At 40.8% G+C, this 27257-nt stretch overlaps 1 protein-coding gene across 1 annotated transcript; it reads right to left on the bottom strand.

The window, feature by feature from the left end:
- Positions 1–727: 727 nt before the first annotated feature.
- On the bottom strand, positions 728–25646 carry RIGI (RNA sensor RIG-I). Its single transcript, XM_065878499.1, is given in 20 exon segments — positions 728–1068; positions 2646–2787; positions 10325–10476; positions 12397–12647; positions 12855–13047; positions 13659–13681; positions 13807–13917; positions 14860–14911; positions 14914–15012; positions 15128–15151; positions 17163–17240; positions 18607–18657; positions 18660–18765; positions 21036–21144; positions 21146–21289; positions 21867–21934; positions 21936–22021; positions 22774–22856; positions 24301–24466; positions 25505–25646. Coding segments are annotated over 20 exon segments (2388 nt in total). The 5' UTR covers positions 25614–25646.
- Between the last annotated feature and the right edge of the window lie 1611 nt (positions 25647–27257).

The raw sequence follows: 27257 nt of genomic DNA, 5'->3' as shown, positions 1-27257 counted from the left end.
GTACTGTATTATTTAAATGCCCCCATTACTAAAAATTGTCCACTGTAGAATTTTAAGATCAGATGCCACACATAGAGAACACAAGTGTATGTGACTATTATGCCTATGTATGTGTATATATATATTGAACCTTTGGACTTACCAACGTGTAAAGGATCAGCAAAAAGGAGCCAATAGAAAAGACCGGGGTAGAGTTAGAAGCGCTAGTGGCCAAGAGGGAGTTCCAAGAAAGGAGTATTCAACAGGGCCAAAAGCAGCAAAGAGGTCAAACAGAGGGAAGGACTAAGACGTGCCCAGTGGATTGGGCCACCAGAGTCTCTGGTGACCTTGACAAAAACAATTTCAGTAGATTATTAAGGGCAAAAGCCAGTTTACAGTAGGTTAAGGAAAGAAAGGGAAGCATGGAAAACCTTTCAACATTCCATTCACTCATTCATTTATCTCAATGTGTACTGAGTGGCTAGCGGTGCACACTGGCAGTGAGTTCTGAAGGGAAGAATGGCAATAAGTTAAGCCTTTTTCATTTTTCCCAAGCTCTACTGACCTACAAAGTGATTCACTGAGTGCTGTGATTCATTCACTCGTGTTTTACGTAAGTGATACAGTACAAACTGCTGAAAACAACAGAAGTTAAGTGATATATACTCAGTACAGTACAAGCCTTAGGGAAAATATCCTGACAGTGGTACAAGTGATCTGTGATTCACCCACTGGTCTAATTTCTTCCTCACTCAAGGTCACCCATTCCCTGCAGACTGAGGTCCTGAGCTCAAGTGGACATTTCTGCAGCATCAAATGGGATCTTCTCAAAATGAAAGTCCTTCCACTTTGCATACCGTGTCTGAGCTCCAGTTGCAACATCTTCCACCACAAAACTTTCAGTCTTTATAACTGGAATCTCAAATACCTTATACTTCACATGGATTCCCCAGTCATAGCTGCAGTCCTCCCTGGCACAGAAGATCTTTGCTCTCTTCTCAAAACTCCCAAAGCTCTTTGGTCTGGGGTGTAACTTACTCACAAAATGCTCCCTGAAAGCAACTCCAACCATAGTGAAATGGCATTCCTACGGATGAATGGATCGAGTAGCATACAAAACAGAACGTTAGAACCAGAACATAATTGTGATTTAAAAAAAAGAAAACTCCACAATAATCAGAGATGATGAGAAGGCGGGATCCCAATTCTTTTACAGATGGAGTAAGAAGGAAATGTGGATTTGCCTCAAGGCCAGAGTAGAATCCACGCAGCCTGACCACCAGTGACACAGGTAGAGGTTAGGGTGGAGGTGGAGGTGCAAGTGAGGGGGCAGGGGACACCTCATGAAGAGGAGGACTAAGAAGTTTCCAGGCAACCTGGCTCCCCAAAATAGATACTCCTTATTAATTCAGAGACAAAGGGGTATTTATTGAAGATCTGTGAAGCCTGAGTTCACCAGTGGCCCTGACAGGAAGAATCCAAAGGATACAGAGAACAACAACAAAGGGTCAATGTGTATCTGAAGAGGCTCAGGGACTAATGTGTCCACTGGCCCCGCCCCCAGTCAACGTTAGAATAAACTGAACAAACACCACAGTGCACAGAACAAACCCAGATCCTACATATCCAGTCCCTCGGGAAAACATAGTCTAAAAGGGCCATTTCAACAGAAGATCACCCAAATTGGAGCTGAAAGGACCTTCCTTTTACTGCTAAAGAAAAAGACTCAGAAAGGTATGGGAACTTGCCAGTATTACCCCTAATACGCTTCTTGCTCCAATGTTGGACTGATTAAAGACTCAGCTTTCTGAAGACTAAACAGAACCCTAAAGTAATAACTTCTCATCTGACCTGGCCCAGGCCCTCCACTCTCCCCAATCGGCAGCAATAGTTACAGCCAATTTTTGTCTTTGGAGATTTTTCTAACCCTTATCTAAGAGTTTTAGAAAGCTAACCTGCAGATGTCATGTTTTTAAAATAAGGAGATTTTGCTTCCATTGTAAAAGTGATCCATATCCCCAGAAGAAAGTTTAGAAAACACAAAATAGTAGAAAGAGAAAAAATCATGGTGTCTCACTGCAAAGTATTAATACATTTTAGTATACTTCCTCTAGCCTTTTTTGTACAAACGTAAGTGTTTTTTTTGGTGGTGGTGATGGTGGTATTGCTGCTATTATTTTGCACTGCTATGATCATAGCATATTTACTACTTTCTATCCTCATTAATTTTCCCACTGTACCATTAGTTTGTAAGAAGTTTTTCATTATACTATATAAGCTTCCTAATCACTTTGTTTAACAAACTTTATTTTCGAGTAATTTCAGATTTACACTGAACTACAGGTTTTACCCCTTTTTCTAATAATATCCTTCATCTGTTCTAGGATCTAATCCAGGATACCATGGTGCATTTAGCATAACCATTATTTGTAATGGCTACGTAATATATAATTAAGTAGCTGTGCAGCAATTTTTAAGCTATTTCTTTATTGTTGAACATCAAGGGTTTCTTTTAAACTTTTTAGCCTTTTAAAAATACATGGACCATGGCCATGATAACAACAGAATAATAGTATTCTTACTATAAATATCTCACTGATAGATAATAAGCTTTAATGAGTGCTAAAAAATGACCCAGTGCTATTTGTTAAAAAGACTGCCTGTCTCCATCACTCTTATATCAGCTGTATAACATGCAAAGGTTTTGCACTTTCTGCAGAGCAGTTTTTTATTTTCCTTATCAAGCACAGGTTTTACTTTTCCTTGATTATCCCTGATGAATTTTTCATGAATCTGTATCTGGCAAACCTAGATGCAAAAAAACAAAACAAACAAACAAAAGAACCTCCTCAAATATGTAATTAGAGTATAACTAGGATATATATACACACACATATATATGTACATAATCATTCATTCTTATACAACTTCCATGAACATACAGTACCTGGCTTTGTTCATAAAAATCTCATAGGTAATTTTATTGATTCTCCTAATAGGAGAATTCTTTGTTAGTTAATGTTTAATTGTGGCCTCCAATTAGCCCTTTAATATCTTCATCAAAGATGCCCATAAAAGCACTAAAGATGTCCGTAAAATAGTGATGTGAACCATGCTTTCCACTTTAGTAGTTGGTAAAACTTTAAAAATCCTTCACAGGGACTTCCCTGGTGGCACAGTGGGTAAGAATCTGCCTGCAACGCAGGGGACATGGGTTCGATTCCTGGTCCGGGAAGATGCCACATGCAGCGGAGCAACTAAGCCCGTGTACCACAACTACTGAGCCCACGTGCCACAACTACTGAAGCCCGCACGCCTAGAGCCCACGCTCCACAACAAGAGAAGCCACCGCAATGAGAAGCCCGCGCACTGCAACAAAGAGTAGCCCCCGCTCGCCACAACTAGAGAAAGCCCATGCATAGCAGCGAAGACCCAACACAGCCAAAAATAAAATAAAATTAAATCTTTAAAAAAAAAATCCTTCACAAACAGACATATGATATGCATTAACTGTTTCAGGAATAATTACACCCACTCTCAAGGCATAAACCCACTGAATGTAACAGTAGGCAGAAGAATCCCTCACCACCTAAAATCTTTTTTCTCTCTTCCTTTCCAACCACAGAGAGTATTGTTGAATTACAGTAAAATTAAATGTCTGTATAGGATGACCATATTCTATCTCAAAATTTAGGCCTTGGCTAAGTACAACTAAGAACCCTGGACATTATATATAAAATAACCATAAGATTCTGTAGGGTGAAGAGAGGAAGGCAGACCAGCTAGGAACCTTGGGACCCTAGAAACAACATGGTAGTGAGTTTCCTGGGTTTTCGTTTTGCCTCTTATATCCCAGACATGGAGCTGAAGAAGCTGGCAACCAGAACTGACTATGGGGACAGACAAAGAAATCTCAACAAAACCCTATCTCTCTAGCTACTGGTCAAAAGACCAGGACAGGGGCAGCCACCAGAACAGGGGCAGCCAGCAAGACAGAAAACTTTCAGACAACAGCTGTTCTACCAAACACCACAGGAAAAAACAGCAACAACAATAACAATAACAACAACAAAAAACCCTGAACCCTGAGGCTAAGCGTGGAACCTAGACTTCCACTCTGCAGGTCTGTTAACAAAGCACCTCAACACTCCCACCTGCTGGTGTCAGAGAAAGCCAGGATTTTCAGTCCTGCCAAATGGTAGCCCCCCTCACCTGTGGCGTCCATGGAGACCACATGAGGAGCCAGAACACCCATCCCCACACAGCAGTAACAAGGAGCCTCCCCTTGCTGGTATCAACAGAGGCTGAGTAGGAAACCAAGACTTCTACCTTTACCTGACAGTGATGAAACAATGTCCCCCATCTCCCCTGCCAGAATGATATCAGAAAGAAGCCAGCTGACACAGAAGGTTAAATAAGATCCCAAGTCTCATCATATAGTATGAAAATCTCTGGGTTTTGATTAAAAATCACTCTTCATAGCAGAAACCAGAAAGATCTCAAACTGAGTGAAAAAAAAAGACAACCAATTGATGCCAACATGGAGATGACAGAGATGTGAGAATATCTGACAAAGATTTTAAAGTAGCAATAATAAAAATGCTTCAATGAGTCATCATAAACACTCTTGAAACATGAACAAATATAGAGGCTCAACAAAGAAACGGAAGACATAAAGAAGAACAAAATGGAAATTTTAGAACTAAAAGATACCATAACCAAAATAAAAAACTTAGTGGATGGGCTCAACAGCAGAATGGAGAGGAAAAAGGAAAGAATCAGTGAACTGGAAGACAGAACAATAGAAATGACCCAATGCAAACAACAGAAAGAAAACAGACCAAAATAAATGAATAAATAAATAAATAAACAGAGACTCAGGGACCTTTAGGACCATTTTAAAATATCTAACATTTATGACACTAGGGTCCTGGAAGGAGAGGGGAAAAAGCAGAGCTTAAAAAGTACTGGAAGAAATAATGATGGAACATTACCCAAATTTAACATAATGTAACATAAACCTACAGATACAAGATGCTGGACAAATCCAAATAGGATAAACCCAAAGAAACCACACCAAGGCACATTATAATTAAACTTCAGAAAACTAAAGACATAGGAAAGAATCTTGAAAGCAGCCAGAAAAAAACTGACACCTGACCTATAGGGGAAAAACAATCTGGATGACACCAGATTTCTCAGCAGACACTATGGGAGAGCAGAAGAAAGTGACACAGTATTTTTCAAATGCTGAATGAAAAACCTGTCAACGCAGACGCTTATATCCAGCAATATATCCTTCAAAAATGAAGAGGAAATCAAGACATTCTCAGATGAAGGGAAACTAAAAGAATTTGTTCACCAGTAGACCTTCCCTAAAAGAAGAGCAAAAGGAAGTTCTCTAAACGGAAGGACATGATAAAAGAAGAAAACATGAAACATCATAAAGGAAGAAGGAACGTGGTGATTTCCACAGTATCAGCTGTAGAAGGATCCGCTCTGTCCCAGTGGTTTGTGGTGCTGCCTCTCTTTTATCAAGTGTTCCAGGTGGAACCAGATAGCCTAGGTGCAAATCCTGTTCCTACCACTTGGCAGCTGTGTGATTTGGGGCAAGTGCCTCAGTTTCCTCAATTATTATACAAAATGGGAATAGTAGTAATAGCATTTACTTTGTGGGCTGTTGGGAGGTAAGATGAGTTAATAATTGCTCAGGGCTGCCTGGCGTAGCTTTAATGCTCCTTGTTGTTAGCCTCGGTCTGTTAGGCTAGTCTTTTGGTAAGAACCATGAAAATGTTAATGATGGTGATCTGTACTTTAGTATTGGGTAGGGCAATACCCATTCATGAGTTATTTTTTCAGAAATGTCATAGCTGTTTTCATTTATTTATTCTTCTGTATAAACTCAGGAACCATTTTACCAACTTAAAATATCATTTAGGGCTTCCCTGGTGGTGCAGTGGTTAAGAATACGCCTGCCAATGCAGGGGACACGGGTTTGAGCCCTGGTCCAGGAAGATCCCACATGCCGCGGAGCAACTAAGCCCATGCGCCACAACTACTGAGCCTGCGCTCTAAAGCCCGCGAGCCACAACTACTGAGCCCGTGTGCCACAACTACTGAAGTCCGCGCACCTAGAACCCATGCTCTGCAACAAGAGAAGCCACCGCAGTAAGAAGCCCGCGCACTGCAATGAAGAGTAGCCCCCACTTGCCGCAACTAGAGAAAGCCTGCGCGCAGCAACAAAGACCCAATGCAGCCAAGAAGAAATAAAGAAATAAATTTTAAAAAATCATTTATACTTTGATTATGGGTTATGATAAACCTGAAAGAGAATTTGCGGCAAATGCACATCTTTAAAATATTCAGTCATTCCATTCAAGAGCATGGCATTTCTTTTGTCTTAATCTACCTTCTATCTCTAAGTAAAATTTTTTTAGTTGTCCGTATTTACACTTCAAACATTTCTGGTTAGGCCAATAGATGTAGTAGTTAAACAGAGGGGCCCTGCCAGCTCCACCCCTAACTAGCTGTGTGGTCTACTGACACTGAAAACTTCCATGCCTCAGTTTCCCTCCTGGAGCATGACATAATAAGAGGCTCTACCACATGGAACTCTGTGAGGCCCGTTGATATAAATAAACAAGCATTTGCAGGGCTTGGTGGAGAGCCCATGTTCTGCATGTATGAGTCACAGTTATTGTTGTCACTGTGAATGGAAATGTCCCACCCCCGTATATCTTGTATTGGTTACTGATCATCCATAGAGAATCCATTGATCTCTAAAGCACTTCAAATTCAAATAAAATTTGATTTATATTTAAAAATTTAGGCCTGGAATATAGGTTAGGAAAACAATCAAAATACGATTTTCTGTCCCCCAACTCCCCACCCCATCCCACTTGAAATTATCGTCATTGTTTTTGTAAGAATAAAGGATGCTTAATGCTTCCTATTTTCAATTCAAGTTTTCACTGCCATAAAACTGTTGCATTATGTATATTTAATCCCGTTATTTCCTTTGGGTAAATTTCTAGAAGTGAAATTACTGGGTTACATGATATACATTTCCCTATGAGCAATTTTAATTTCTTTTTCTCAGACACGGTTCTGATCACTACCTAATGCAGGCTCACGGTGGGGGGGGATTTGATAGGAAAGAGGGTAAAAATATAAACTTGCCCTTTGGGCATCCAATTAAAAAAATTCACTTATATCTAATGATATTCAATTATATACTAAAATTCATTAAATATTAATAACCTCAAATATTTTAAATGTCACTGAAGGCAATAAATATAAATCCTAATAAATTAAAACTATTACTGCTATAATGAAAACTAAGTAAAACTCAGTAACTGGATAAAGAGGTTCAACCAAAGTCACAAATTAAGTCTAGAGCACACTGCTTCCCCATTGCCCACCTGTGGTTGAGAAGCAGCCTAACTCCCTGCACTGAGGTGGAAAGAGCAAAACTATGAAACCCCGATTGCGTGCAGTCATGGGTACACATCACGTTGGAAGTTATTCCGTCAAATTGAACTTTCAACCCATAACTTATTCTCTACTCATAAGAAAGGAAAGTAGGTTTCCTCATTTTGATTTCAAATGACCCTCCACAACTAGAACTGTGAAAACTATCCTTTATACTTTATTCCTCCAGAATGAAATACTACCAGATCCTGAAGCTTCCATCATAGAAATAAGTTCTTGGATGATTCTGGGCTCTCTACATGTTCAGGTGGCTGGAGAGTAACCAGAGATTCCCCAAGGGCCACAGTGCTCTGGTGAAGGTCAGCCACACGTAGACAATGGACAATGCAGCTGTGGGTGCAGAGAAGAAAGTGTACAGTCTCCCACCCCCCTACCCAGGGATTACCCTAGAGACCTCTGAACTGGTTCCCTCTCTTCTGCAGAGTTTCTTTGATATGAAGGGCCCAGGTGCTCAGATCCAATGCCCAACCCTTAACAAAACACCACAGAAAGGGGGCTTACCCCAAGAACCATAATTCCTTTTAGTTTTAAGAGCATAAGGTTTTCCCTAACTTATTATACACTTCTCCTAAGCCTTTGAAAGCAAGGTCTTCTTCTTTCAACAGAGCAGTGGAGGCTGGTCACCAGGATAGGACAGGGACGACACCAAGACTCTGAGCTCCCAGCTGCCATGGCATTGCCAGCTGCCAATGACTCGTGGCCGCACTTGTGCTGAGCCCTTGCTGATTCTTTACCACCTCTGCCCATTTTTGATCTGTGGGTGTTAGGGGAATCCCAAATGCTATTAAATAGCCTAATTCAACAGATATTTAAACCATTTTCTCCTCACCCCACTCTATGGCCAGGTGTGCTGCCTACAAAAGAATGTCTATGTGTTTGTTCCAGCCTCCGTCTGCCTCAAGACTTTTACTCTATTGCTTCTGCCACATGTGAGTGTAAGCACCTTGTTACTCAGTGGGGGAGATAAAGAATTATGCCAAAGCTAACATGGTTTTAAAGCCTTTATTAGCAGTGTCCCTGTATTCTACAAAATGGAGACGTGGCTCAGTGAAAAAACTCTACCCTAAGTAAAATTAAGGAGGGAAATTAAGAGGAACTAAAGAATTGCCCTTTAATTCTGTTCAGTGAAAGTGTGGAAGAGGTATTTTTAAATATCTTGTTCTCCAAACTTTAGGAAGAAATGTTCTTTAAAATGAGTCAACGCTGACATAACACTGTAATTTTTTCCTAAAATAAGTATTAGTTTGCTTTAGATCATTCATTGCTTCTCAATACTTTTTTGAGCATACAAATTATGACTTTTCAAAATTATGAACCCTATGGAATCGGTCTACTAAATTGTAAGACTCATCTTCATGAAGTTTTAAAGTAGGCCTCATGCCTCTGTCCGGTAACAACTCCCGTTTTTGAGCACTTATTTTATACCATGCACTGTAGGAAGCAATGCATATGTCTCACTTTATCCCCCAAACTAACCTGTGAGTCAAATACTGTTATTTTCCCAACTTTACAAACAAGGAGAATGATGATCTCAACGAGGAACTACCTGAAGTCACACATTTTGTAAGTGGCAGAACTGGGACTGGAACCACTGATTCTAATGTTAAAGCTCCTGCCCCAGACCTGCAGAGTTCAATGCTTCCAAAGAGTCTGAGATAAAATCTCTGCAAATGGTCTGCAGAAAGCATGGGTGTGTGTGTGTGTGTGTGTGTGTGTGTGTTTCCCTAATCTGCCCCCCATTTTTCTGTGTTATAAAGGAAATTACAACCAAACTAAGGTCACTACCGAAATGCTGGACTGAATCAGTGCACCACTCCAAAGTTCACACTATTATCCATACCTACGTACTTCCAACACTGGGCACACCTCCCAGGCACGGTGCACTGGAAGCTTTTCCCTGAGGACTCTGGATGTTAGAGAGAGAGAGATTTGAGGAAAAGACTAAGAAGAGCTGTGTCTTGCAGTGTTAGGGTGTAGTGCTCATAATGAACTGTCAACTTAAGAGCAATTTTAGCTCAGTTTGCCTTTTAGATCTAAAAACATAGTTTCAGGTATTAGCACTAATACAATATATTTTAACTCACTGAGACTCAAAGCAGAATGAATCTGATGCTCACTACAGGGTGAAATTTTAAGCATAAACTTATGGTTCTAAAATAACACTCTGGGGACTTCCCTGGTGGCGCAGTGGTTAAGAATCTGCCTGCCAATGCAGGGGACGTGGGCTCGAGCCCTGGTCCGGAAGACTCCACATGCCGTGGAGCAACTAAGCCCGTGCACCACAACTACTGAGCCTGCACTCTAGAACCCGCAAGCCACAACTACTGAGCCCACGTGCCATAACTACTGAAACCCGTGCACCACAACTATTGACGCCTGTTTGCTGCAACTACTGAAGCCCATGTGCCTAGAGCCCATGCTCCACAACATGAGAAGCCACTGCAATGAGAAGCCCACACACCGCAACAAAGAGTAGTCCCCGCTCATTGCAACTAGGGAAAGCCCGCACACTTGCAACTAGGGAAAGCCCGCACGCAGCAATGAAGACCCAACGCAGCCTAAATAAATAAATAGAAATGTTAAAAAATTTTTTTAAAGTAAAATAAAATAACACTCAGGGAATTCCCTGGCAGTCCAGTGGTTAGGACTCCACTGCCAAGGGCGCAGTTCAATCCCTGGTCAGGGAGCTAAGATCCCACAAGCCCCACAGTGCAGGGAATGGAATGGAATGGAATAGTAAAGTAAAATAACACTCAGAGCAACATGATAACAGGTACCAGCCATGCTCACAAACAGGGACTGTTTGTGACTTACAGTCAGATTCTGAAAGAGTAACACAGATACAAAGACTTACCTTTTCTTTAAATACTGCTTCATCTCACGTCTGCAGGCTTAAAATGGAGTCATTCATCATTTTTTCTTCGTATATGCTTATTTTTTCTTTTTCGATTACATCGGCATTACTAGTCAGAAGGAAACACTTGCTCCCTCTTGCTCTTCCTCTGCCTATTAGAAAATAAATATTTTATTTGGTGTCTTTGACTTAAAACTCTGATAAATCTGAGAATATGAGAGAAATAGGGGTATTCCTAAAATTCAACTTTGGTTCACTGAATCCCACTTTCTAGAAGAGCTGAGCTGGTAGGGTGTGAAGTCTAACTCAGGTGTGCACCTGCATATTAAACATTCAGATAAACAAGGAGCCCACCTTAGGCAGGCTTCCTTGGGGTCTCCATGGTACAGTGTGACTGGACAGGCACATTATTAGAAATACTGCTTAAAGACAATCTGGCATGAACCCTCAGGATGACATGGTGAGGGCCCCAAAGATGAATAATAAACAGATGGGGAAATGGGGAAATAAGATATGTTCACAACCACCGGAATATAGGTGGAAAATGATAACTGCTATAAGAAAGATGGATAGGGAGGGCTTCCCTGGTGGCACAGTGGTTAAGAATCTGCCTGCTAATGCAAGGGACACGGGTTCAAGCCCTGGCCCGGGAAGATCCCACATGCCGCAGAGCAACTAAGCCCATGTGCCACAACTACTGAGCCTGAGAGCCCGCAAGCCACAATTACTGAGCCCACGTGCCACAACTACTGAAGCCTGCGCACCTACAGCCCGTGCTCTGCAACAAGAGAAGCCACGACAATGAGAAGCCCGTGCACCACGAGGAAGAGTAGCCCCCACTCACCACAACTAGAGAAAACCCATGCACAGCAACGAAGACCCAACACAGCCAAAAAATAAATAAATAAATTTATTAAAAAAAGAAAGATGGGGTTTCCCTGGTGGCGCAGTGGTTGAGAGTCTGCCTGCCGATGCAGGGGACACGGGTTCGTGCCCCGGTCCAGGAGGATCCCATGTGCCGCGGAGCGGCTGGGCCCGTGAGCCGCGGCCGCTGGGCCTGCGCGTCCGGAGCCTATGCTCCGCAACGGGAGAGGCCACAACAGTGAGAGGCCCGCGTACCACAAAAAAAAAAAAAAAAAAAAAAAAGAAAGATGGATAGGGACTTCCCTCGTGGTCCGGTGGGTAAGACTCCATGCTCCCAATGCAGGCGGCCAGGGTTCGATCCCTGGTCAGGGAACTAGATCCTGCATGCCACAATTAAAACCTGGCACAGCTAAATAAATAAATAAATATTTTTTTTTAAAAAAAGAAAGATGGATAAAAGGGTCATGGGCATTCAAATTAGAGATTATTGCCAGCTGGGAGAATTAGGGACAGGTGATGTGGAGGCAGGAGAAGAGGAAAACCAAAGGTCAGCAGAAGCAGTACTCGTACAATTCCTTCAAAAAGGAAGAAATGATAAAGTCAGGTAGGCTGAAGCGGCTAATGAATGAAATGGAAGAATGCGGAATAAGGCTGGAAAGATAAGTGGGTGCTGGATTTTGAAAATGCTTTAACACCAAGAAAATTGGGGAAACACTGGAGTTTCTAAACAGGCAAGGGACATGCTCAGAGCTGTTTCTCTGGAAAAAAGATGTGGCAGCCGTTGTTATGGAAATTAGAAAAAGTAAGAGAGACCAGTTAGGAGACTGTCTAGTTCAAGTGGGATACAACTCCTTGGAGTGTCTCTTCTGGAATACAGGGAGCCCACCAGCACCTAAGCACAACCAGAAAAGGTCCACATGTGACTGCCAAAGCGTCAATCAAAGTTGGAATTATCCTTCAATAAATATGTCAGCCAATGTCGGTCCAGTAATCAGTATTCATTGTGAACAAGAACCAAAATGGAGTATATGTTAGTGGACAAAACTGTAGCTACCCAGTCCTGACCAAGTAAGCCACCTTTAGGGCCAATGATACCAGGGTCCACTGTGCCATTGGTCACAGTAAAGGAGAAAGGCTGGAATGACAGACACATTCACAAATCAGATAAAATGGCAGCCTTTTAGTAATGGTATGAAAGCTTTTCTTACCTCTGGTTTGGATCATTTTGGCGACATTGACCACATACTCAAATAGGAGGACCAGATTGCACTGAGCAATGACAATGCCTTCATCAGCAACTGAGGTGGCAATCAGAATCTTGTTATCTCCGTCAGTTCTGAATGCATCCAATACACACTTCTGTACTGGGAGGGTCATTCCTGTGTCAGAGTCAGAAGGCAGGTATAACTCACCAAGAGGGAACTTTACCCTTGAAAAAACAGCTATTAATTATGGAATACTTAACGACATGCCAGGTACTGTGATAAGTGCTTTACATCCATGACCTTACAACAACCTTAGCAATAGGGCCTATCCTTGTCCTTGTTTTTGAGAGGATATTTAAGGTGGGGTCCAACAACTTGGACTCTGCCACAAGTCTGCCTGACCTAAAATCCCAGCTGTGGCAACTACTAGCTATGTGGCTTTGGTCATGGTATATCAAAACAAATATTGATTTTTTGCAAAAATGTTAACAGCTAATTTTAGCACATTTGCACACGCACAGCAGTTTTCAGCTAACAAGATTCTGGTCTCTGGGCTTAAGTGGTACTCTTCTTGCAAGATGAAGCAGAGATCTTTGAGTTTAGGGTTCTCATTGCTGGGATCCATGGAAATACATTCTAGTTCCTGCAGCTTCTCTGCAAAAGGGGAACATTTTACAAAAGGTTTTTAAATTCTAGCAATGTAGAACACACTGTGACCTTTAGCTATAGTTCAAACAGTTTATCTCCCAATCTCTGACCAGAATTTTATGAGGAATAACCATCAATTTAATGCATACATTAAATATACTGATAAATGCATACATTTTTTTCCCACAGAAATCTGGTTGTTCAGTGTTTAGCAGCACACATATGTATAGTTAATACTTTGGTAGGCAAAAAAATTAACAGTAATTACCTTTGGGAAAAGCATTTGAGAGAGGAAGAAGAGAGATTTTTCAGTTAATATTTTCCTAAATATGAAGGCAGTGGGATTATGAGCCATGTTGGTTTTCTTCTTTATAAAGACATATATATAATTAGTCTTAATATCATTAAAACACTTTTAAAAAAAATTTTAAACCTTTATAAAATTACTAAAAGTTAAACCAAAAAATGCTACTATCAATTGACTATTTTGATGGGATGTATCCTTTGCAAATCCTATTATTTTTTCCTTCTTCAAAACAAGAAATAGTATAAGCAGCAGATTCTTTTCATAAGCGCCAGATTTCCCTGAAGCATCATAGTCCTGACATGTATAATACCTTCTTGAGCCCGGGACAAGTCCCTGAGCGTAACCACGTGCCTCTAAGTGTGACACAATGTGTGTAGGCTGCCCTTGGAGTCTCCAGGCTCCACTGGCCTTCCTCTCCTGGAAATGCCACCCATCTTCAAATCTCTGAGTGAGCTTGATGCTCAATCTCATCAAATCCTTCTGCTTGGACATTTCTGAAGAAGTCTTTTAAGTAATCCAGAGCATCTTTCATTCGAGCATGCTCATTGATAATGAGGGCATCATTGTATCTGTTGAAAGTGAAAACAGTTTCAGTATGTTTCTAATGCCTAGTGCATTCGCTGTACTCAAGTTCAATTTGCTGTAATTAACACAGAATTAATTTTAATAATAAACTTGTCTCAAATCCATTCCAACTTAGTTTTTTTTAAGATGAATGGTCTCTAACAGTACTATAATAAAACCTTAGAACCACACTATAAAAAAAACCCCTCAATTAGCTAGACTCATTAATTAATTAGGATCACTTTGGATTCTAGAAATCTACCTTAGAAGAGAAAGAAAATTCCAAGAAGAACACATGTCAAAGATTAAATCACACAAAAATGTAATTCAGACATTCAACTTAACCTTTTTATACACCCAAAGCCATCACTGAATTGTAATGGCACCTGTTCAGAATGATGGTGCTGACCACTTACACCAGATAGTCAATTAAATTCATTAAAATTCTACAAATTCATACTGACTGAGTGCATTTTAAAATATTTTCAATGGCACGACAAGCAGAGGTGATGATGGTTGTTGTTGCTTACCTTCTTGATTAGCCAGCAAACAACCAGAGATTCTGGATTTCTCAGCATGTGGCTTGACCAAAAGCAGAAAGACATGTGCTTCAGGATATGGCAACACAACCCACCTACTGAACTTTAAAGATGGCTGTCACTGGTCACGTATCTACAATAATGTGCATCACCACCCAGTGTTTTCCAATTATGCCAATTATGGGAATGCTGAGGCTCAACATACAACCTCGGCCTTTGTTTCTGTCCCGTTGCCTCTAGTGCTAGGTTTCAGAGAGCAAAGAAGATGCTGAATGGGATAACTTTTGGAGTTTGCTTCATAAGAACCACCTGGCAAGTTCCTAAGTGATGCTCTCTCAGCTGCCACAGTGCAGCTCCCAGTAGGTGACACGACTGAAATATGCTTTTCCAAAGAAGCCACATACCCACAAATGCGATGTGTAGAAAAACAGTGCTTTACAAATCCTGCTCTCTTCATCTTTGGCATCTGAAACACCATGCACGCTTTCTGAACTGCGATAATCCACTGTTCATATCTCTGTGTTCCAAAATTCCTATTTTGAATTTGAGATGTTTTCTGAAAAAAAAAAAAGTTTTTCATTGTGCCATCTGGCCAGTCATTTAAGGTTCTAAGCATGCCTTGCCTTCTAATTTTCTTCCTTACTCTCTGTACACAGATATTCCTCTCAGTAGGGTGTCTGTGTACATATACGCTTGTTTACTGAATACCTACTATGTACCAAGAACCAACATGTCTTACATTTAAAATTTCACTTCAGTTCACAAACCCATGAGGTAGATATTACATTTTACAGATTAGGAAATGGAAGCTCAGAGAAGCAAAATCATTATGCCAAGTCACAGAGCTAGCATACAGGGGAAACCTGGGAAGAGAAGCAGAACCAGATTGCACGAGCAGGGCGCAAATGGGCAGGTTACAGCTCGGCCTGGAAGAACAAGGATGCCAGCAGGACACTGACGAGATAAAACTGGTAATTTCAGGCAGACGAGCCAGGTAATGGGGGTTCAATGGGAAACAGAGGTGGACAAATGAGGTGTCAGAATAAGTCTGAAATCAAGCTGTGAAAGAAAAGGAAAGAGAAAAGCAAATTAAGTGTGAGAAGGCGAGACACCAGGAGTTACCTTGCAGACATCAAAAATTCAACATCTCCAAAACTCTGAACTCACCTGTGTCCGCCGAAGCTACTCCTAGCGCTAGAACCAGTACCACCTGCTGGCGCACACACAGGTGCCACGCCACCCTCCCCCCCCCCCCCCCCCCCCCGCCCCGCCTTCTCATTCCCACCCAAAGCCAGCTAGCCCTTAAAGCTGAACACTTCCTGTCTGCAAAAGCTTCCTCCCTTCACCACCCCAACTCCACCGCCTCTGTTTGGCTCTCTTCATTCACTGGTGTCCTCATCTCAGGACTAATCAGTTTAAAATCACCCGCTGCTTCCCATTGCTTTTAGGCTAAAATTCAAACTCAGCTTGGCCTACTGGGCCCTTCACTGGCCCTTGCCTCTCCCATTAGCTTCACTCCTTTCTACTAATCACTTGTTAGAATTATCATGAAATCTTGCAGGTCCTAAAATTCACTGCACTCTCTCCTTCCTTCTGCGTCTGATGCCATTTCTTTCCTTTTCTTTTTCTTATAAATTTATTTATTTTAGTTATTTATTTTCGGCTGTGTTGGGTCCTCGTTGCTGCGTGAGGGCTTTCTCTAGTTGTGGTGAGCGGGGGCTACTCTTCGTTGCGGGTGCATGGGTTTCTCATTGTGGTAGCTTCTCTTGTTGCAGAGCAAGGGCTCTAGGTACACGGGCTTCAGTAGTTGTGGCTCGTGGGCTCCGTAGTTGTGGCGCACAGGCTTAGCTACTCTGCAGCATGTGGGATCTTCCCCGACCAGGGCTCAAACCCGTGTCCCCTGCATTGGCAGGCGGATTCTTAACCACTGCACCACCAGGGAAGTCACTCTGATGCCTTTTCGACCTCACTTGATTACCTCTCTGTCTTAACTTGGCTGACTTCAAGATCTGTCTCAGGCATCACCTCCCCCGGGAAGTCTTCCCTGCAGCCCAGTCCATGCCTAAGCTCCCATATGCTCCCATGATGCCCAGTGTGTAACTCTGCCCGACGGCATGGCAACTATTCGCATCTGATTCTCATTGTTTGACTGTGAGTTCCTTGAGGGCAAGATTGTCTTTAATCTTGGTGTTTCCATTACCTAGCATAGTACCTGGCACAACACCTGGTGAATTAATTAATTAACTAATTAATTAATTTTAAAAAGGAGAACAGAACTTGGTGACTTCATGAGAGCCTCAAAAGAAGAAAGAATCAAAGATCACCCCTAGGTTTGAATCTGAGCCTTCACGGGAATGGTGGTTTCATTCATATAAATAGGGAGGTCAGGATGGAAAGCTAATTTGGAAGGCCACGAAAGCAATGAATTGATTTAAATACAGTATTTTTCAGGTGTGCATGTCCAGAAGGATTTACTTTGGATTTAAAAAGAGGGAAAAAAAGCAAGAGAAAATAAAGGAGGACTAAGAAGGCTCCTGAATAACCTATAATCAAGAAAGTCAACCTCTAGATATGGTCTTGACATTGTCTGAACTAAGGAGAGTGCAAGACACCAGTGAATAATAAATGGCTGTTCCCATATGGAGAGAGTACAAAATGAGGTTATTCTCACCGAGAGTTATGGTACCAAGTTCTTCAAAGATACTCTTTACCAGACTCTGTCTCTATCATCAACTGAGATATGTTGCATTTAAATCTGTTGGTGGTCTGTGATTCCACTTTCCTAAAAACTAGAGCCATCAAAGGAAAATGAGTATTTTTCAGGAAGCACACTTCATAGTTCAAAGCATGCCTCTCCAAACCTTTCTCTGCCTTTGTTACTTCCTCTGTAAAACCCTAGGCCCCAAGCTCACAGGCAAGTCATCTGAATGATAAAACAAATACTCAGAAACCTTGCAGCGGCTCCCTAGTGTTTAATGCACTGATTCTAACATCTCTTTCACTGTCTGGGTCTAATTCAACTTCTTACTCAGGCTTTCCTGTTACTCAACACATAGGCCCTGCTCTGACAAGTCTGATATCCATCTTGTTCCTGAAAATGCCACATTTTAAACCCTGTCTCTGTTCTTTCATCTTCTCCCTTCCCACCCAACCCCCAGGAGTGTTCACAATATTCCTAACATTCATTTTTGCATTGTATCCACAGAAACTTATTAATCATCTACCACATGCCGCGTTCTGGTGATCGCTGAAAAGAACAGGCTCTGTGCTCCAGAGAGGTCTGTCTTCTTAGGGGAGAGAAAGATACACAGCCAAATGACCACACAGAGTGCTGTGACATAGTATGTGCAAGGTGTCATGGAGCATGGGAAAGACTCTCTCATTCTTCCCGGGGAGGCAGTGTCGTGGGATAAAGAGGCAAGAAGGAGTGAGCGCAGTCATGTGCAAATGCTCAGACGGACAAAGCTTAGAGACAGAACACAACACATGACCCGTTTGAGGAGCCCAAGGAATGCGACTTGGTTGGGCTTATGGGTCGTGAGAGGAGAAGAAACTCAGGGGGCAGGGGGACAAGCAGCTCCCTGACTATTTCAGGTATGTATGTTCTGCCTTTTACTCATTCGGTCATATGTTATTCAGAGAGCAAGGGGATGAACTCATATGCATCTTCTGTACCCATCTCCCTTGCTGGGTTAATATAGCATTCATATTCAAGAATCATTTGTTAGTTGATCTTATTAATAAAATCATATTCTGATCTTTTGAGGGAAAATATGAGTTCAGATAATTTCATTTCAACCAAAATTACCAGATACATATTCAAATGATGAATGGGAACTCAGTGTCTGCCTCAGGCACGGAAAGCAGGGAAGGACTGAGCCATCTACATGATTTTCTAAGCACCCATCTCTCATTGCCAGTACGTTTATAAGAGTTTTGCAGAAATGAAGAGTAAGAATGTTTGCTGTCTACAGGCCACTCCTGAACTTCATTGGGGAAAGAAGCTGGAAATGTGATTACTTCCCAAGTTTGGGGTTAAATATTTTCCACTAAACAGAGGAAGGGTAAAAATTCAGGGTTCATCTAAATAGCCCTGAACTAAGAATAGCAGAGAGTAACAAAGTCCCAAAGGGTTTGTTACTGGATCCCACTTACACTTCTGGGGCTTATAAACAATCTCCTCCAGTTCCTCCAAGTTGTCTTTGTTGCTACCACTGATGTGTCAAGAGAAGCACACAATTTGCAGATATATTCTGTGGCTTCAGCTGTATTTCTGGCATCCCCAGTGCCAACCAAGGCAGTCAGCCCAATGACCTGTGAGGAGCACTCCAAACCGTTGGATGTCTGGGAAATAGCATGATGTTTCCACAACCCTTCATGTAACTCTTTCCTGCTAAAGTAGGTTTTGTTCTGGTTTTAAAACTAACTTCAGATAAAGAGCAAGAACGTTATTTTTTTTTCTGACATTCTCCATGACATCAAAAATGGAAAGGTCCCCATTAGGCAAAGCACTGAATAAATGCAGGAATAGTTACTCAGCACTGAATAGTTACTCAGCAGCTAAACACAAATCAGCATAGAAGCCAAGAGAAGAAACCCTTTCAAGGCAGGACTTTTCTTTACCCTTGTTTCCCCCATGATGTGTAGAACAACATACTGAAAAGGAAAAGGACTAAAATCAGACATGCTTGCATTCCAATCTCAGCCATGTCACACTGTCTGTGTGTCCTTGGACAAGTATCTTCAGCCGTCTCTAAAGTTGGGAAACAACAGCCATTTAAAATGGTAGCTGTGGGACTTCCCTGGCGGTCCAGTGGTTACAACTCTGTGCTTCCAGTGCAGGGGGCATGGGTTCGATCCCTGGTCGGGGAACTAAGATTCCACATGCTGTGTGGTGCAGCCAAAAAATAAGAAACTTAAAAAAAAAAAAAGGTAGCTGTGTGACATAGAGAATCGACTTGTGGTTGCCAAGGGGGTGGGGGGTGGGAAAGGGATGGATTGGGAGTTTGGGATTAGCAGATGCAAACTATTATATATAGAATGGATAAACAACAAGGTCCTACTATATAGCACAGGGAATTATATTCAATATCCTGTGATAAACCATAATGGAAAATATTATTAAAAAGGATGTATATCTATGGATAACTGAATCACTTTGCTGTACAGCAGAAATTAACACAACATTGTAAGTCAACTATACTTCAATTTTTAAAAAACGGTAGCTGTGTGAATTCAGTAAGATAACATTTGTAAAGAATTTAGTTTAATGGTCTTCTAATAAGTATTTATTCCTTCCTCTCATAGCCACTCAAATATTGAATGACTGAATCATTCAATCAAGCAAGGAATCTAGTTAACTACCAATTTTATTCTAGAAGAAAAATCTGTAAGAAATGTGATTTCTACTGAATTTTGTCTATGGGCACCATACTGAATTTCTTTTAAACTGTGCTTCCTAAACGGGTAATTATTAAGGTTAGAGAACATAACTCAAATGTGAGATCAGTAAACCATAGTCATGGTTTCCAACCTCATTTGGCCCCAATATGACCAGGCGATTCTTCTGTGTTCCTCTCAGTTCTGTCTCGACCATTTCAAATCCTCTCCATACACCCTGAGCTCCCTCCTCCATTCCCATCTTGATTATCCTCAGTGAACGATCTCTCTCTCCTACATTCGAGAGAAGAGAGGTTATACGCCAGGGATTCCCTACCCTTCCTGCCTCCGTCTACTCTCTGTCTTGACTCTCCTCAGCCACTCCTCTCTGATGACACCAAAAATGGTGTTTCATCTGCTCTCCCGTACTAATGCATCTACTTGCCTACCTATCCCATACCCTCTGGTCTCTCCTGGAATCTTGTTCTGTCAGTCATTCCCTCTCTCCCATCCTGCCTCACCAGCTGCTATTCACTACTTCACGCTCTGCACTCAGGAAATATCAAGAACCTCAATATTCTTGGGAATTCCCTGGCAGTCCAGTGGTTAGGACTCAGCACTTTCACTGCCGTGGCCCAGGTTCAATCCCCAGTCAGGGAACTAAGATCCTGCAAGCCGTGCAGTGCGGTCAAAGAAAAAAAAAAGAACTTCAAGCTTCTTGAGCACCCCATGCTCTTTCATAACTCTCTGCCTCTGGACATACAGTAGCCTTTACTGAAAACCATCTTGTAAACTCTTGTTAGTTTTTGCCTATCCTAACTTCTGTTAGGTCTTGCCTTACTTTCATAGCACATTTAGGATCTCTGTCATTCCTGTTCTGTACCACTCCATCATGTGCCATCACCATAAATTATAACATAATTCTCACATATTTTGCTCCCCACAAAACTTAAGCTGTTTGTGGGCAAGTACTTTGTCTTTTTATATTTATACCCTAGTGCCTAGCACAGTGCGTGACACATGGAGGCACCTAATACATATTTGTTAAGTGAATAAATGAATGAATCAATCAAAATTAATGAATGAGTTGTACAATGTGCACTCAGGATCTCAGAAGGACATCCTCAGTATGGCCACCAGGGTAAATAAACAGGATTTAGGAAGGTTAGAACTCTTCTGAGAAATCCATCTGACTTTAGAGATACCTGGGGCAGTGAGTCTGAAGACCCTCCACGTTTCTGAACTAGATAATTAAACATGATCATATTATAAGGATGATGTTTACTAGTGTTGTAGCATTCATCAAATATCATCAAAGACAGAGAGTGATGGAATAGTCCCATTTTTAAGGTTGTTTACAAGAATCTGTGGAGTTAAAATGATGATGCCATTGTTCTCAACAGTCTGTTCCACTGAGACATTGTCACATGTTACTCCAGAAATGCCTACAACTTTGTACCTGGAAAATGACAGAAATTTCCTATTACCAACCATGATGTGAATGACGAACCACAAAGATATGAAATACCAGGTCAGAACATCGAGGGATTAAATTCTCCCTAAGTTCAAAAGGAACAGATCTGGAGAAAAGTTAAGTGCCAGCACAAAGCCTGACACATAGTAAGTGATCAATAAATGTAAGCTAGGAAGAATTGCTAGTAGAATATATTCCATGTGGCACCTGCAGATACAGAGGGCTGACTGTAATTCTTGTAAGCCACTGAGAAAGAAAATAGTAAGGAAAAGAGTAATATTAAATAAATTATAAAATCATTAAAAAGTTAAATGTGCCATTTAAATATAAAAGTTATCTTAAGTCATTTACTCATTCGACAAGAGCTAATCAAAGGAATTTAGGATTTCAGGTCTATCTAACAAAACAGACTTGAATCCATGAAGGAACTACATCTAGATTATATAAAAGCTTAATCTACTATAAATTTTTTGAATCATGGTTTTCCAAAAGCAACACAAAGCAGAAAACACATCAGTTACATGAAGCTAGAGAAAAAGAAGTTGGACCAACTTATACCTACCCAAGTCTTCTAAAATGCTTTGAGAACACAGATTTCTGCTGCCCATACACTGGGAGTTGCATAGCAAAAGAAGACAACTTTCCCCTTTTGTCCTTGTGGAAATTTTTTAAGATGATGTTCACATATAAGAAGTGAAACAAAAGTTTTTCCACAACCTTTTAACATATAAAGAGAAAGACAACATGTAACTAATAGTATACTAAAATACTTCTGTAGAAAGGTCATTATTTTAGGCTCCCCTAAACCCACTGAACTGACTAGTAAATTGGTGATGTGGGCAGGTTAACAACTGCAGAATTTACACTATGACTGAAAAATCAAGCTGCGTCCTAGTTAACATGCATTCAGACAGTCAGGGCCTGCAGGAAGCTAAAAAAGGGCATTTTTCGGGGGATTCCCTGGTGGCGCAGAGAATCCGCCTGCCAATGAGGGGGACATGGGTTCGAGCCCTGGTCTGGGAAGATCCCACATGCCGCGGAGCAACTAAGCCCGTGCGTCACAACTACTGAGCCTGTGCTCTACAGCCCGTGAGCCACAACTACTGAAGCCCGCACACCTGGAGCCGGTGCTCTGCAACAAGAGAAGCCACAACAATGAGAAGCCCGCACACCGCAATGAAGAGTAGCCCCCACTCACCTCAACTAGAGAAAGCTCGCACAGTAACAAAGACTCAACACAGCCAAAAATAAATAAATAAATTTTAAAAAGTAAATAAAAGAGGGCATTTTTCTTTCCTTCCTCATGTTCCTTAAATACCTTGAGACTATATTAATAGAATGGTTGTCTCAAAAGACAAATGGAACAATCAAAAAACTGAAACTTGCCCATTGTGTTCCAGTGTTCAATAAAGGGGAAAAAAGGAAGCAAATAGAGAAACAAACTATATCAGTAATGGCAATTGGCTTACCAGTAGGAGCACATATTATTGTGTTTTTTCCTTTCTGAGCAGGTAAGGCAAGCGCTAGTTGGTAATTTCTTGGCTTCAATGGGCTGTTAAGTATGAGGCACTTCTGTAAAACAAAAGAAACTAAGTTACCAAACAGTGACTGCTCTGAGGAATCAAGGCAACAGGTATTGTCCAACAGACAAGAATTCTCTCTCTAGAAAGAAAGGCCTCATTCAAGAAAGTTTAGAATCCTTGTCTCTAATTAAGCATTCCAGCTTCTGCACTGACTTGAAGTACAGAATTCTCCCCCAATGACAAAGTACCAATGGCAAAAAGGAAAAAAAAAAAAAACCCACAAAGATTTCTTTCTGAAACAATCATGGAAGCCTAATAAGGAGAAACTAAAGCAAGAATGGCCTAATTCAGGGCAAGACAGATGGCCACCAGTTAAAGGAAATGCTGTATGAGACAAAACAACCACAAACCCCTCCTAGATCTTTGAAAAACACCTAACTGTGAATAATGAACTCCCAAAGTAATCTCTTACTGACGAACAACCATGCTTTGTAATTCTGCAGGCTCTCACATGGTATTCTCTCTTCATAGAATCAGAAGTTTTAAAAAATAATCAGAGGCTTTTCTCACTAACAGGTAAGCATACAGAATATTAAGAGCTAGAAAAGACCTTGGAAATCATCTATTGAGTCCAACCTACCCATTTTAAAGAAAATGGGAATTTCTTAAAGGTTAAGTGAGTTCCACTAAGGACCTTTACGTGTCAGAAAAAATGAAAGCAATTTACATTCATTGATTTTATTCTGGAATAACAAAAAATATGTATCATTCGGTTGCAGAAGCAATCTATAAATTTTCACCTTATGTTGCTATCCCCAAATCACATCTTTCTTCTACCACTATTCATTATCGATCCTAATTGTTTCCCTGATGCCCTTTTATAAATAACTCTTGACTATGGCTTACTATGCAACTTTCTGGTCTCCTCATGAAAATATGCTTCAAGAAACATAAAGTGGGCCTTATAGGGCCGTAGCTAACTTATGTGAGAATTAGAGAAAGGAGCTCCTTTTGGAGGACACAGCCCCTCAGTGTATTGTTTGCCAAACAAGACAGGCTGGATCTCAGCCCCACTCAACCTCTCAGCTCCACATGTCTGTGCAGGGCACACATTTCATCAACATACACTGCAGCCCTGAGATCTTGAGAGGAAACTGAGCGAGTGACTCACAAAGAGTAGAAGTATTTCTTTAGAAAGCAGGGCTGATTTTGGATTTCATAGACATTGAGTTTCTGGGAGGACTCTATTTGCATTTTCAGTGTATATATGCAAATACTTAGTGATAAAAGAAGACAAAAAGAAAAAAAAGGGAGAAGCTAGCAATAGCTATGGAAGGGAGAGAAAGACATTTCTAATTACAGAGAAAGTATCCATTTTAATATAAATTCTCTTTTCTTTCTTACTTTTCCTTAAGTAACTTTTCATTAGGCTATGACTTTTGGCACTGCAAAACATGACCCCACACAAAATACCTAAAAAGCATCATTATGGATAAGAACAAACGATGCTGAGTACCTGAAGAAGGGCATGAATTCTGACTAAGATTCTGGTTTTCTGGTTCTTCCCTGTAGAAAATCTGTACATCCAAAGTTTTCATTTCATCATCCTCAAGATCTTTCATTTTGACATCTTTTGCACCTTTATGAGACCAAAACACATCTTAGAATCTTTACATTATTTGATTACGATCTTGATGGTGAAAGCCCTACAAAGAGATCATAATACTAAAATTTTAAACTTCCATTAAGATTTCTCACAACTACTCCCTCCACCTTTTAAAACAACCAAAGGAATCTTTTTGATTTCAAATTGAAATCTCAATTTGGAGTTTGAACTCCAGTGTCATTTAGAACTTTATTATTCAAAATGTGAAACATGGACCAGCAACTTCTTTAGGCGCTTGTTAGAAATGCAGACTCTTGAGCCCGGAATGAATCAGAACCTGCATTTTAGCAAGCTCCCCAGTGATTTACAATCAAACCAAAGAGAAGCACGATTTAGCAGACACTCATGTCTTCCATTCCTGACCTGACCCAAGAAATCAGATGTATATTTACACAGATAATTTCTGGAACAATTTGTGATCTTAAAGAAGCCTACAAAAAGGCTAAGACCAGATGCTCAGATGGTTTACCAAACTCAGCCTTTAAAATAATGCTCTGAGAAGATGTTACTAGCTTCAGGAAGCCAAATGATGGCTCAGATACTTAATCACAACAGATTCTTTTTTCCAATCCTGTTCTAGTTCAGTTCCAGATGGCTTCCAGGCAAGAGAACCAGGCAATGTCCATCATAATTCTACTCTGAAAAGTGGGTGAGTCCTGGAGTTTGAACCTTTAACTCTAGAATTTTCAAGCTATTTTTCTGATAATCTAAACCCAGACGGCGAGCTCAGACTCTGCCTTACCCAAATGCTTTGGGCAGGATGGGCTAATTCTGGATGAGAGTGGTTTGTTAGGGGTTATATACAACCTAACTAATTCTGTAGATTAAAAAACCACCTGCCTTCCAGAACTCAACTTCATGCTGGTCTCTCACTAGAGATGTAACCATGAGTATTTGCAGGGGAAATGCCTCTGACAGTGAGAGAAAAACAGGCAGGACTGAAGGAAGCCCTAAGTAGAACTATGAGGAAGGGCATGTTTTCAGACCCTCCCACCCTTCCAAATACGCTACCTTTCTCTACCATCCACAGTTCACTGAACTTGCTCTCTTCTTTCTCCAATGCAAGTTTCAAAGTTTTCGGCCAGTTCTCCTTGTCTGATCTGAGAAGGCACTCAACCATTTACTCTGCACCTGCCATCAGCCCCTTGTTGGAACAAATCTAAGCAAGACAAATGCAGTTGATTAATCAAGTTCAAAAGTTTTCGTTTTATGAGTTTTTACTGAAGAAATATCAATTCAACTACTATCTGATTTAAAATCATTGTGTACTTTGGTTCACTAGGTCTCCTTCATGACCGTTCTTGCCCCATCCAACTCAACCATTTAATAAGATACGCTTTCCTTCATCCTTGTCTTCTACATGTGATATCAACATGTCAAGCCATGTGTTCTTACCTCCTCTGAGATGTTATATGTATCATCATCAGCTATATTAGGAAGACAACGAACCTATTTGACACTCATTCAAAATATGGGTATATTGGCATAGGTATATTTGGAAGGATATGACAAAATATTAACAAATGCTTTTTTCTGGGTAGTGGGACTTACATGACTTTTATTATTAATCACAATAATTAAAATTTATTGAGCACTTATTATGTGCCAGGGATATGTAAGCACTTTACATATATTATCTCATTCAATTCCTATAAAAATACCATTTTAATAAGGTACTATTATTATTATTAATTTTATTTTTATTTTATTATTCTTTTTTTTTGCGGTACGTGGGCCTCTCACTGTTGTGGCCTCTTCCGTTGCGGAGCACAGGCTCTGGACGCGCAGACTCAGTGGCCATGGCTCACGGGCCCAGCCGCTCAGCGGCATGTGGGATATTCCCAGACCGGGGCACGAACCCGTGTCCCCTGCATCAGCAGGCAGACTCTCAACCACTGCACCACCAGGGAAGCCCTGTGGTTATAGTCTTTATAGCCTAATGAAAAGAGTGTGGGCCTATAGTCAGACAAGCATGGTTATTCTGCTAAGAATCTTAGGGCCAAGCATTCTTGGATTATTACAGTAGAAAATAATTTTTTCTCCTCAAATTTCCCATTATACTTACTATTCTTTTCTTGGAATAATGTAGGAGGTAAGCCTCTGAGGGGCAGGAATTAAAATTTCTATTTCTTTTTGCCTTTTTTACTAATTTGCACTGAGGAGATACTTAATAGCATAACGGTTTGACTCATTTGAAAGGCAAATCAGAGGCTGAGGTGAAGTCCATGGGGTACCTTGGAAGGAAGATTTCATACTAAGACCAAATGTAAGACTTCAAATTTAACCTTAGTACTTTCTCCTAAGAGATGGTAAACGTTGTTAGAGGACCTGAAATGTGGGGTGCCTAAAATGAATACTGAATTTTCTTTTTGAAAGATCATAAATAATGGAGGTGATTTACAGATATGTTTTCAGTCTCTTTCATATCATGATTTTGAGATATTAATCTCAAAGTAATTTTTAGTTGGCGTTCTAAAAGCCCCATTTTCTTCCTACTTTTCAGGTTATTCTGGACTTTATGATGCCATTGAAAGTTGGGATTTCCAAAAACTTGAAAGGTTGGAGGAGTATAGATTACTTTTAAAGTGTTTACAACCAGAATTTAAAACCACGATCAATCCAAAAGGTATCCTTCCTGAAATATCTGAACGTTTAATTAATCAGGAATGTGAAGAAATTATTCAGGTATTTTAATTAATATTAAATATTGAATTTGGGGAAAAAATTTGAACGTGGGGAATGTCTTCTATTTTCTATGCTATTT

This window comes from Phocoena phocoena, chromosome 6, assembly GCF_963924675.1.
Source record: "Phocoena phocoena chromosome 6, mPhoPho1.1, whole genome shotgun sequence".
NCBI lineage: Eukaryota > Metazoa > Chordata > Mammalia > Artiodactyla > Phocoenidae > Phocoena > Phocoena phocoena.
Note: the sequence above shows the minus strand (reverse complement) of the source record. Positions and strands in the feature narration are given on the sequence as shown.